At 44.2% G+C, this 13876-nt stretch overlaps 1 protein-coding gene across 1 annotated transcript in view; it reads right to left on the bottom strand.

Moving 5' to 3' along the window:
• Positions 1-5869: 5869 nt before the first annotated feature.
• The window catches only part of LOC8037051, a 104328-nt gene continuing 96321 nt past the window's right edge, over positions 5870-13876 (bottom strand). Inside the window, exon 8 of the mRNA XM_029975013.4 lies at positions 5870-6339. Coding sequence (XP_029830873.3) covers positions 6273-6339 — 67 coding nt within the window. The 3' untranslated portion in view covers positions 5870-6272. The remainder of the gene's footprint in view (positions 6340-13876) is intronic.

Genomic DNA, 13876 nt, shown 5'->3' with positions numbered 1-13876 from the left:
CTCCGCGGGGAACGGTTCCTAAAAAGACGAAAATAAACAAAACAATTTTGCTTTTCACCAGAGTCGGAGCTCCTCTCTTTTTCGTCGTCGTCAAAAACACCAACAGGCAACTCAAATTGTCTCCCCCCCCCCTTTTACAACGCCTACACACATGCTGAGCCCGGCAATGGGGAGAGGGTGCCGAACCGCCAGGGCCGGGCAACACCCTTCTCCAGCGGTCGGCGGCAGAGAGTGGTGTGAGGAAGCCGAGGGAGCCAGGAGGCCGCTATAGCCATTTTCTTTCCACTCGTGGGTGGTTTGCTTCTTACCGCCATCGATATCTGGAACAGATCGGTTTCCTCCAGAAAGGTGAGCATAACATTGAGGGCTCGCCTCTTGGTCTGTTTTGATCCGTGTAGTTTGTTCCTTGGTTCCGCAGGTGAATTCCAGTTCGGCGTTGGCTGCCTTCAGCGTTGCTCGAGCGCCATCGTGTTGAGCGCATTCAAGAATATGGTGGCCGGTGTCGGCCTACTCGCCGCAAACCTGGCAGTCGGGATCAGCGTTCCACCGCATGTAGTGCCTGCGCTTCGGGATCATGGCACTGTGGGTCCTGAGACGGTGGATGATGGCCGCTGTCCTGCCTTGTTCCTTGCGCCTCTTCGTCCGTCCGGCTTCAGAAGCATCCAGCGAGCGAAAAATACGCCGAAGACGCCACCTCGACGGCATCATGGACAAAACCGTGACTGTGCTCAGGATTTCTCAACCATGACGGGTGTTGCTTGCGAGTTCGCGGTTTTCGCTAACGTGCTTAGTGAGTCTGTGTATGTGTCCGTGAGGTTCACCTGCTTGGTTTTATTAGCTGAACTACCGTACATCAGGAATTAACCCAGCGGCATTGTGAGTACTTTGACAGATAATTTTCATTGTGATAAAGAAGTCAGATGTCTGTATTTGGTATGATCTCTTTCGCCTACAGCTTCTTGCGCCCGGGTTTGAACAAGCGTAGGCTTTTATCACCTTTTTGAGTTTTAATACGCATGTAAAACTTGATGTCCGCAACAAATTTCCAATAACGTTTTGAACTGCATTTTTGTCTATGGTGCACAGTCATTTGAGCGTCTAAAGGGTTGATGGGCTAAGGGGTTGGGGCTTAAGGGTCTGACGGGTTGAAGGGCTGTGGGGCTGGAGGGTTTTTCTGCGGGGTACACCTGAAGGGTTTTCCTGTAGGGTATTTTTGAAGGGTTTTGAAGGCCTGTGAGGTCTCATAATCCTTCAAGGCTGATGGGCAAACTAGAATTATTTTCAATATGGTGGAATAGATCTTAAGCTATTAGGCGTACCTTTCTGGCTTTAAGGGGCCCTGCAATCATATTTAAGCGTCTACCTTTTTTGCGGTTTCCACGTCTCTTGAAGCCCGAGCAAGTCAGCAGGCACGGAGAGAGTAACTAAATATCAGTGCGGCATATTTTAACCGGACGGCGCGGAAACCTCCTCCACCGACGAGGGTGACCCGCGGTACCGAAAGCGCGCAAAATGTGACGTCTTTGGTCCTGGGCTTACTACTGGTCAGACCCGCTAAAAGCTTCTTTTTAGTCGAAATACAAAATATAAGTGGCGCGAACCGTTTCAATTATTTATAAAAGTAGTTTTTGTTCTGTATTTTAGATCCGAAAAGAAACGAATGTAGTTTATAAAGTACGGAAAGAAGAAATGAAGCGGTGGAAAAGGCGGCGCATACTAGGAAGGAGTAGTGGGATCAAGCGCCGACACGGAAAGGTCCCGGATGTACGCGGCGGCGCTGCGGTCATGGATGCCACCGGTTCCGAAGGCCGTCGGCGAGAGCCTTTTCTTGCGGTTTGGTCGTTTCGCGGTATGGCATTGCAAAGTGGCTCCCATTCTAAACTCATTTTTACCCCGTTTTTGCTGTCGTTTGTGGCCATTGGAGTGTCATGCCGAATTAGTGTTTAATTGCGCAGCAAATGCAATGAGAGCCGCTCTGGCTGCCCGCTGCATACAGCCTATCCAGAACGTGCTTTAGTGGTGCCCTCTCGCGCCGTCGACACGGAGTGCGGCAGCCGTGAGCGCTCGTGAAGAGCCCACTACCCCTCCTCTAGTTCACGGCCACTCAAGCAACCAAGGACGTCATGAGGGAGGTTACTTTTTGCTTGTTTTTGTAATTTTAATTTGCCGGTAACTTTTAAAATAAAGCGAATTTCGAGAAAAGAAAAGTTTCCCTTACTTACTAAGTTCAGTGCGCTCAGGTTCGGTGCAAATTAAAACCAGTAAAAGAGCCATTGCAGGGCCCCTTTAATGCAAGGCATTAGATGCATCCATGTTAAGAGCCTTTCCACATACAGCAACCACACCTAGGAGTTTTAGATATCACAATGCTTCCCAAACTTAATGTTGCCCAGGTATGGTCCATTTTTCGTTGTTTGTGCTATTCCTTGGCCTACGAGTCGAACCAGGTGGTGACGTTTGGGTACCCGACGATGACCTAGCTTGGGGAAGATATTCCAGCTGCTGCAATGACCAATTTAGCTTTGATTTGCCAACAACAATATTTCGATAACTGATTTGTGGCGTTAGGTTTAGAGAGTATGTACTGTACGTGTTTCAGCTAGTCTATCATCAGTTGCCAGCGTCTGCTGTATGAGTAAGCCTCTTTTTTTTTGTGCGCGAAAGACTTCGATATTATGATTTGCCTTAATTTCTAACCTTTGTTTCAGACGTGTCCCGCAGTCTATTCCATCACAGTGTCCCAGGACATCAACAGAGCGCTGCAGTGTGCTTTTTGAAAACCAGGCCTATGAGGCAGAGGGCCCTCTGGAAGCCGTGGCACTGTGTTTCTGCTTGGCATGGGTTTTCGACCTTCAATACTTCGTTTAATATCGTCGCACATTTGTTTGTTTCGAGAAACTTGTAGGTCTCAGACATTCAAAGCTGGGCTTCATGGGCCCAAAACAGATGACCAGGCTAAATTGTTAAAAAATGTTTTTATTATTTTATTTTTCCCCGCACATGCTGCTAAAACAAAGTTTTTTTTTGTGCTGGTTTCCTTTTAAAAAATATATTCTTACTTACCTGAACATTATTTTTACTCTCTTGACAAGATATATTCCTGAAAGTCAAAAAATCGTGCCAGGTTTTTTTTTTTTTTTATTTAATTTACAAATATAGAGTGACCTATGTCACCAGGCTCGATCTTGACTGGACCGTAAAAATTATCGCCTGCACGAAGCAATCTATAGTTTTCGTCAAAGGTGTATGTCAAAGGTCTTTTTCTTTTTTTTTTTCTTGTAAAATTACCAAGCGTAGCTCTTTCTGTAAGAATAGGGTAAAGAAACTTGCCAGAGACTACGGCGTGCGGTTCGTATTGATAGATAGCGCTACCTCCTTATCGCAACGACTTTCGACCACCGTCATTTATTAAAATGAACTTAATCTTTTTGGACTGTATCTTTGGTTAAAAAAATAAGTGTGGACAATAAAAGCAAAACTTAAAAGTAAAAAAAAAAAACGCGCGTCTGCATAGCGACGGCGCTTTTGCTACCAACGGAGTTCGTCCGCGTGTCGTCTGCTTTCTTTCTCTGGTCAGCTGTACCCGTAGACCGTGGCAGGTCTCTTGGCCCTATTTTTTTACAGAAATACGCCTTTGACGAAAAGTTTAGATTGTTACGTGCAGGCGTCGATTTTTACGGTCCATTTTAGGTCGAGCCTGGTGACTTGGGTCATCCTATATACTAGTAATATTTTTAGCATATACAGTATATAAGTCCAAAACCCATGCCATGTTTTTTTCTTAAATTTATAAATATACTAGTCATTTTTCTACCTGATATTTTATGATTGGGAGCTCTTTTACTAGGGTGCTTGAGTTTTTAGAGTCATTTTCATTATACAAGGAAGAAAAGGACACTAAAGAGAGCTGTCTCTTGGTAGCTTTTTTTTTTTTCCCCAAGTTTTCTCATTCTTGAATTGATATAAAAGGAATCTACAAAATGTTTTAGTGCTGTGAAACGAGCCAGAAAAATTATCCTGCGTGTAGAAAGCTATTTTAAGATTTAGCCGAATGTGAACTTTTCCTGCAGGAATTGCAAAGCTTAGCTCCCTTCACATGAAAAATAAGACCAACAAACTTGCCAGTGTCAATTGCAGGCATGTCTGCAGGTGAGCGATGGTTCTAACTCCCGATAGGCACAACGAGCAGATGAAAGATTGCCTTCTGCTTGCTGTGCTTAAAACAAAATGACGTCACAGTTTACAAGCATTGCTAACTCTTCAAGCATGTCCACCCTAGGCCCTGGCAAGTTGGTCTCATTTTTCACAAAAAGGAGGCGAAATGCCTTATAATTTCAACAAGTAACATGCACATTCAGTGAATGCTTAAGCTTTCATGTGTAGGCGCGTACAATGCTTAAACCATTGTACGCGCCTACATATATATGCTAGTCATGTTAAATTTTGGCAAGTCCTTCAGTACTGGCACAACTTTCTTGTGATCTGAAATTGTGTTTATTTTCAATGTTGCGTAGTTCTAAAATAATATCTCCACAATGGAGGTGTTGTTTCTACAGATTACTGGTGCAACTTTTTTTGTAAAATGGTGATGTTGGCTGTTAAAGCCTGTTTGAATGTTCTACGAGTGTTGTCCGCATATCCAGAATGCGCGGGCATCATTACCATTTAGATTAACGTAGTACATGATGCTGCTTGTTTGGCAACACAGGCTTGCTTTTTCCAATTAAAGTGTGCGACTGTTCAGATCTACTGCAATATTTCCACCTTTCAGCTGTGAATGGGAGTGAAAGGTCTCTGGTATTGAATACGAATTTCTGTTCTCAAAAGACACTTTTTATAACTTTTCAAAAGAGAATATTCCTTTTCAAACAAGTTACACAATCTGCCTTTTTTTAATAGGAAGCTGTTTAGTACCGCAAACCTTTCACTCCCATTCACAGCTCAAGGGTCTCATTACTAGTAAATTTGTCTCTAAATGCGTCAAAATTCGTCCACAAAGGGACGAAAGTTACTTCCTCGGTAGTATAAAAATTAGGCTCTAAAAGTCAAAATTGATTCTTAAAGGGACGAAGTTACTTGCTTTAAAATTGATCCCTTAAAGTGTCAATAAATGGTCTTCAAAGGGACGAAAGTTACTTCCCCGTCACTATAAATATCATCTCATGTGGCAAAATTAATCCCCAAATGGACGAAAAGTTAGTCCCCAATCAGCACTGCCGATCCTCGAAGGGATTAAAGTTACTCCCCCAATTGTAGACACGACGACACTCAAGGTACCGTAGTTAATCCCCTAAAGAGTTAAAGTTAGTTCCTGGTGCCCTGCTGTAGGGATCAAAAACACTCCTTTCAACGAATCAAAACTTCGACCTAAAGAAATCACTTCCAAGGGACTAAAAAAGACGAAAGGACTAAACTGGGGTTTTTGGCGCTTTTGGGGGATCACTATCAGTGACATCTATTTAGTCCCCCAAAAAAGATGAAGTGCTATTCGTTTTTGCCAGCCTTTTGTGGGTTTATACACCTTTTCCTCGCCGCCGCTGCTATAAAGTAGACATTACGGACCCGTGTAGCAGCATGATGACCACTGAAGGCTGTGGTCGGTTTGCATTGCTGCATACCCGACCCGGAGGAACAACACGCAGCCAACGGTTCGAACAACAAGAAACTACATTTAATGGGACATGGACGACACAATTAACATGGTTACCAGCGGCGCCTGAGTCCAGGCCGCGACTCCCCTGTGCGGCGCCTCTGATGCGCCTTATCAAGGCAGCGCACGCGATGTGCGCGTGGCTGGCGTGACGTCGCCGCCACGCTGGAAAAGTTTGGCACCTTTGCCTAGCAGTCGGGCAACTGGGCAGTGGAGCCGTCAGGGTGCCCACAAGGTTTATTGCCGGGACGGAAGGATTGAATAAAAAAAGAAGAGAACAAATTCGAAAGAAACACCGACACGTGCAAGCGGTGCTGACAATGCTCGTGCAATCACGTCGCTGCAATTACTTTGTTGCCGCATCATCACTTCCCAACACTATGGAAAAAATAAAATAAAAAGATAGACGACATTTTATTCCGCGATAACTTAGGCTAACAAAACCTGACAAACGCCACAAGTCCCATCAAAGATAAACCGACGACATCTCCCGTGGAACGACACAAAAACAGAATTGCATTTCATTTTCTCTATTATACTCTTAAAGCGGAGGGTGTACAAAAATAATAGATTGAAACGCAAACATAAAACAAATGTTCTGAAAAGTGACAACACTGCTCCCTCATGCTTGGTCCTGGACCCATCCTGGCACCGCTCCTAAAAGCGCGCGCGCTTCCCTGAGTATCCTCCTGAAATACCAAACAAAACAATAGTTGACATTTAAAAAAAAATGGTGATGCAATATCGGCTATTATTGTAAACCAGTCAAATAAACACGGGTATTCTGCTTGCCTGTAAAAGGAATTACGAAATTGCACATGTCCTTTATGCTCCACTGGAGAATGGAAAGGTCTCGTGCGGACTTCTAAGAAATCCTGTTTCTGTAATTTCATGCAAACATACAGAACCAAGTCCAGTGGTTTTTGGCAATTTAGGGTAACTGCCGTAAATACCGCTGTAACTTCGCAGATAATAGAAACAACTTCTAAAGCCCACAACTATAACACTTGGAGGCACATCATCGTGTGCATTAAGCTACGTCGGCTTGTGCTTGTAGGCTTTATTTTGAGTAATAATAAAGGGCGTTTTCAGATAAGAGCGAACAACCGTGTCCGGTGACCGTCCTTGATTTTGGTGAAGATTTGCTGGCTTCATGATAAGGAGAATAAAAATCCTTGTTTTGGGGGAAAAAAACTGTCTTTGCTAAAAACAGTTGTAAGCACCATCTCAGTCACGGGCGCCTTTGGCCTGTCGGGCGATGTTGGCATTTCGGGTGGCTTCCCCCCCCCCCCCCCCCCCCCACCCACAAAACAAAAAAAAAAAAAAAAAGAAAAGAAAAGCTGTTTTGACTACGGGTCTAAAAATATTTTCTGACAAATTAGGCATAGGAAGGATTGATAAAAAGTATTAATCACCCATTATTAGCGTCGTGATTTTGAGAAACAAAATCATAAATACGGCACATTGCGTAACAACGCTCTGGATTGAATGTTTTTTTTTCCTCCGTATGTATAAAAGCTAAGGTCCTCAAACTTTGTCAGTGTGTTGTCCTGTAAATAGTTCATCTGTGGATGAAATATCGTTGTCTTGGTTAGCGGGAGAAATTTACAAGAATTGCTCACACAGGGGCATTTAACTAAAACCATTTTTTTTTAAATCATGAAAGAAAAGTCATTTTTAATTTTCTTCAAACTCTCCGAGCTTAAGTTTCATAGTACGTACTAACAGAACCTGCAAAAACATAACGCAATATTTGTGTGGCTTTGAGCTTATAAAACGAGAAATATGACCAAATTCACGCTAACTCGGTTGCCACAAATGGGGAGTTCACATACCCATTTTTCACAATTTTATTTTTATTAAAAAGCGTAAAAATGATACGGTGTGGTCAAGAAATTACAGGCTGACAGCACAGAGGTGGACGATAGTTTTAAAGGAAAAATTCTTAATACATTTTTGTGCCACCGACCCAAAAACGTCCATGAGCCGGTGTGATCGAGAGGTGCCACCCTGTACCATGCTTCGCGGTGCCTGTTTCAACAGCCGGCGTGTAGCGTCTCCGTCTACGCGACGTAAAGGAAGCAACCGGAGCGACTTTGCAAACAGATCAGCCTACACCTTGGCGGTAACATGATATAGGAAGTAGGGCGCGGCAGAACCTGAACCTGCGCCGCCTGTGAGCGACAATAGATCCGCCGCCGTAAAAAATCCACACAACGCAAAAAAAATATTTCCAGAAAAAAAATTGCGATTGAATAAGATTGTTTGAAACTTAATTTATATGACAACGGTTTGGAGAATCGTGAAATTCAATTTGGGTATGCTCATGTGACCCAAGTCAGTGAAAGTGCAGCAAGTCACTTTAGGAACAAGCACCAACTACACGACCTGCAGAGCAACAAGCACTCGTCAATCAAGTGCATTTTTTTTTCGCAACTGGAGATGGTAAGAGTGCTTGCGATGGAATCGGGGGTCGTGTCAAGCACCAGGCAACGTTGTGCCAGCTCCGACGGCCCACCAAGTCGGTTATCAAGTCGGAGTCACAGATGGTTGCCCCAGTAAACGCTAAACTACCGAACGTGAAAATAATCCACCTCCCGAAAGCTGATGTCAAGGCGTATAGGGACATGAAAGCAAAGGACTGGGACTCTGTTTTCGTCGTGAGTGCAATTCAGTCCCGTCACTTGTGGCAGTGCACGCGGTCCGAGATTTCGCAGCCACAGCTCTTTTAGCAAGAGCAGTAGACGCAGAAAAGATATATCTATGAAAGTAAAGTCTCCCATGGCTGCGACTAGCAGATCGATCTAGCGAGCTTGCGGTGCCACTGATAAGAAACGAACAGAGATCACTAAAGGCGAAATCGGAGCAAAATGTTCCTCATTGGAGTGCCAGGAGACCGCCATGACCGACTCCGGTCGCCGTACGGCAGACGCTCGCCGTACGGCAGAAAGAATGCACGCTACAAGCGCCAAATGTGCGCACAGGATTTTGTTTCAATAAGCTCGTTTCTATTGTACCACTTTAAACATGTATTCTTTCTTATCAATTTAAACGTTGCCGTCAGTAGCCCAGCCTTCCTACGAAGGGTCGGCTCCGAAATTCACTGATCCGAGAAATTTGTATTTAAATTGTTGGGTTATGCATGCTTCAAACTCACCTGTAATATTTTGTATAAAGTCTGCATTTTTCACGAACTCCTGTCACACTGCTTTCTCTTCACAGACTTCCCACATTTCTCGACCACTTTATTGCCCATGTTTGAAATCGGCACCGTCCTAGCTTTCTCTACCGTTACGGTAATTCTGTATATTTAGTGCTCTGTAAATTCAAAAATACAGAAACGTATTGCAAAATATTTTTGAAGGGCCCGATAGGACACATTATGAGCCTTTATCTGTGAAAAGTAGAAAACAAATTAAGGTAGCCTTTATTTTAAACTGATTTTCTAATTATTGCAAAATCGGTAACCTGTCTGCGTTTCAGCGTATTGTTTTATTGAGGTCATCGTTTTCAATTTATATGACAATTTATCTAAATATTAAACAAACGCGTCCAAATAATGTTAAAACATTTGAATTTCGAGCCTTTTAAGATCCGGATCCATAAAGCTCTGAATTGCTTAGTAATCGATAATACATGTTTACCTCTCTTTATTTTATAAACAGTCTCTGCACAAACAATAAAAATCCTAAGGCAACAACAGTTTTTCTTTTATAAATATTCAAAAGGACGGTTTCACGCAAGTCGCAAAAATGTGCGCGTATACCGACAGCGACTTTGTGATTTTCGTTCCTCAAGAGAAATATTATTTTCCGCCAAAAAAGTTGGAACACGTTTTTGCCGTTGCGCAAGTAAAATATATCTTGTGGTAAAAATTAAAAAAAAATGTCGACCGGATATGCTCTTTCGATCCTATCTCAAAATGCCCCAATGCAAACAATCTCAGACAACTGAATTTGTTTTTTTTTTTTTTTTTTGCAGTATTTTTTATTTTTTGTGTTGTGCGGCCCTCCACGGCGGCGGATCTATTGCCACTTACCGGCGGCGAAGGTTCAGGATCTGCCTCGTCTTAATTCCTATATCATATGACCGGCATGGTTGTAGGCTGATCTGTATGCAACGTTGCTCGGATTGTTTCCTTTATGTCGCGTAAACGGAGACGCTACAAGCCGGCTGTTGAAACAGGCACACCAAAGCATGTTACAGGGTGGCGCCCCTCGATCGCTCCGGCGCATTGACATTTATGGGCCGGTTGTACGAAAATGTATTGGGAATTTTCCCTTAAAAACTACCGTCCACCTCTGCGCTGTCAGTTTGTCTTTTCCTGACCACCACGTAGCCTTTTTACACATTTTAATATTAATTGAATTGCGAAGATTGGGTATGTACACACAAAATTTATAGAAACCGTGTTAGAGTTAGTTTTGCCATATTTGTCGTGCTATAACTTCAGAGCCACATAAATATTGCGTTACGCTTTTCGCAGATTCTGTTAGTTCATACTATAGATGTTAATTTTGGAGAGTTTAAGGAAAAATAAAGGTGGCCCTTTTTTAAAACGCTTTTCAAAATAATGCAATTTTAGTTAAATGCCCCTGCGTGAGCAATTCTTGAAAATTTCTCCCACTAACCAGGACAACGATATTTCATGCACAGGTGAACCAGCCTGTTGGCCTGTCCAGCCTGTTGGCCTGTCCAGCCAACAGGCTGGACAGGTGCCAGTCTGTTGTCCATATGCAGGACAACAGACTGACATAGTTTCGAGACCTTAGCTTTTTTAGTATGGAGAAAACAAATCTTTACTCCAGACCTCAATGTGCCGTGTTTGTGATTTTGTTTATCGAAAGAACGACCCTAAAACCTTGTGATTAATACTTTTTGTCAATCCTTCCTATGCCTAATTTGTCAGTAAATATTTCTAGACCCGTAACCAGAAGAGTTTTTTTCTGGGGAAGACGCCCGAAATGCCAACATCGCATGATACGCAAAGACATTTTTTTTCCTTAATCTAGGATTTTTTTTTAATTCTCATTGGCGTCAAGTTAGCAAAATATTTTTTTTCATCATAATTAAAAATGGTCACCGGACATGGTTGTTCGATCTTATAACAAAACACCATAAAGAAGATACAGCTTCCCCTGCTGCTGCAAGTCTTTTGTTTATAAATTTCGATTTTTATTATATGCACCTAATTACATTTAATGCACAAGGGATGGACTACGGCCCGTTTACACCTCAAGGACTGTTAAAAATTTTCGGCTCCTAGCGAAAAATAATAACTCCTTTATGTAGCGAATTGAGGTGCCTTTTCTTGACTAGGGTTATCCAGATGCCGACCTTTTTAAGGCATAATGCCTCATTCACACAGATGGCGGTAGCTGTCCGAAATTCGGCGTTTCATTTTTTTTTTTTTGCTGGTGGGTACGATTTTGGGGAACCTAGCCCTTAACAACTACGCTGTAAAAAATTCAGCCCACACATTGTGAATAGACCTATTGCTATATTACGCAAGCATCAAGGAGAATGCAGGGATTGGTGTTCCGCGCGCCGCACGTGCTGGCCTCAGCCAGTACTAACTTTTCCAAAGGCAATACCTAGATCAAATGGCATCTTTCACGCGCCTTCGTCAACGCTTTAATTTGGTTATTTACTTCGATTCTTTCATACGGGGAAGGCGTGGGCGTGTGGCGCGTGGAACACCAATCCCCGCATTCTCCTTGGTGCTTGGGTAATAGAGCAAATGGTCTATTAAATGTAATTGTTTCATTCAGCGTTGAACTACACGCAAACTGGTTGCTCTTTTTCTTTCTTTTTTTCTGTGCTGTCAACGGTGTTGGGAATTGGACTTAAAGGGACGCCGAAGAGGTTTTAAATATGAGAAAAAACACCCGAGCCTGGTTAATTAGACCTCAGTCAAAATGAATATCAAATTGATTTGGTCATTTTATGCGCGGATTAACCGGAAAAGCGCCTTCAAAGTAGTGTTGAAGCCACACCCCTCCAATGCAGAGGGAAACGGGGGAGAGAAGGAAGCCCGTCAGCTGACGTCTCAAAAGGTCCGGCTGGGGGACCCCTCCACGGCTGGCCGCGCTTCCCTCGTTGTCTGCTCTAGTGGCTTCTCGAGCCGTCGTCGTTCTACCGCCGCATAGCGCTTGCTTTTATCCGTTTACCAGTCGTACTATTCACTCAATCGCCTGACGTGTTGATTGTTAGTTCACGGGTTTGCGGGATTCTCGTGGCGCCGAAGCACCTGATTCCATGCCGTCCCCATCTGTAGTCGTCGGCTTGCACAAACAGCGATCGTCGCAGTTGTTCTTCCTGCTTACCGCCCTTTTCACTCCGGCACCGAGATTTTAAAGGGATGGGTTCCCGCTATGCAAACTGACGAGTTTTAGCGACTGCCCCGTTTTCTGTTCGGGAGGTGTTCCGTACGGCGCTTATGAAAAGAATGTTAACATGGGTTTTGGTCTGAAGAATGCTCGCCTGAACCCGACGCTCTGGCGACCGTATTTGAAGGTAAGAAGAGGCAATTCAGCGCATGAAAAGGCACACGCAAATTAGAACTACGCTGGGTAGGAATCATAGGTAGACTGTTCTAGAAAAAAAGCCATCACGTTATTGGTTGTGAGCAGTGCACTGGAAAAGCCGCGATCATGTAGCCAAATACCGGGCTTCCAGTGGCTCGTTTGTGCTAACCGCCTTATCACTGTCTTTTAGTTTGTTTTTTATACCGTTGAAGTGACTATATTTTCCGCACCGACTCCATTACCCCAGATTGTTTTATTTTGTTTTCAATGCGAAAGCATCAACTGTCTCATGAAGCGAGCTGACGTCATCAGTCTGAAGCACGAAAACGGCAGATAGTTTCCTTCGGTTCCATTGGCCGCGGCGCTCGTCAGTCTCTACGAACGCTCACCCCATGGCGCTGCGTGTCCATCAGCGCGGAGCGTCCAAGGTCACCAGGGGAGCGCACGCTCCGACCGGCGACGAAAAATACGCAGCAGACGAAAAAGTGAACGGACGAGCAGCTTGCATGCTTTCGCATTCACGACTCATAAGGAATGCTTAGGTGTTTCTCTATTTTTTTTATCTACTCCGCTACCCTGTCACTTAGGAAACTTTCACGGTGCAAGATGTTTAGCATGGATGTTTTTACAGTTGCTGATACTATTTGAGGTCATACTTTTTAAAAGTAAACGCAAATATCGTTAAATTTTCCTTCCATGGGTATACATACATATTCACTTGAGGAGCCCTCTTTGGATATAAAAAGCATGTGACATTCTGTTGTGAATAGAGTTCTTCTTTTACAAGTTACGCAGTGTGTTCCGTATGAAGTTCGTGAGCCACGCAATGGTTATTTGTGCCGTGAAAATGGAATCCGACGATGATAATGCTTCGTGGTGGTCCAATGCCGTCAACAAATCTCGGGAGATGTCTGTAAATGTAGAGGCCCAGGAAGCTTTCACAAATTCGACATAACAGCGAGGTCTGCCGGGCACACATATCCGCTTTTTCTAAAGCTGTAATTGCGGAATAATTGGTGGCCAACAAATTAAACTCAGCAGAGGGTACCGCTATCAAAAGGATGGATCTTCTGTGCAGCTATTCGCGTAGCACGCAAGGACATCGCGGTGGCAGAGCGACGACCCTATCTCATCACCCGTCTCATCTCAGGGGAAGCTCTCCCGTCTCTCCAAGCCGATTATACTCGGGAGCCTTCCTGTGCTCTTTGCTAGGGTGATGCCACCCTTTGTAATACCATTCACCGACAAACCAGCAGCCATTTTGGTTCTCGGCGATAATCCGTGGGGCTTATAACCCTCCCGGAAACAAGCACCCTATCTCACAAGTTCGGAGCAGCGTTGTGCAACCTACGGAGGGAGGATTAGCATTTTCCCCCTCGGATGGGAGGACGGATGGATACAAGGGCCACTTTCCGGCGCACAGGGAAACAATGAGAGGAACAAAATGACGGTGGACGAGGGTGTGGGAAAGGGAAACAGGCAGTTGGCATCACTCTATGTGAAGCGCACATCAAGGCACCCTAGATTATACCATCCCTTCAACCCACTTCAGTCTTAATGAATAATGCAGCCTGAACGCTCACGTGTCCAGCAGCTGCCAAGCATGAAGGACGATGTGTACCGAATTCTTGTCCTCTGACAGCCGTTTTGGGGAGGGTCACGCTAATCCGGCCTTACGCGTCTCGTCAATAGCAGCCCG

Source organism: Ixodes scapularis, unplaced genomic scaffold (genome assembly GCF_016920785.2).
Source record: "Ixodes scapularis isolate PalLabHiFi unplaced genomic scaffold, ASM1692078v2 PGA_scaffold12__126_contigs__length_90152505, whole genome shotgun sequence".
NCBI lineage: Eukaryota > Metazoa > Arthropoda > Arachnida > Ixodida > Ixodidae > Ixodes > Ixodes scapularis.
This window is presented reverse-complemented; position numbering and strand designations above follow the sequence as displayed.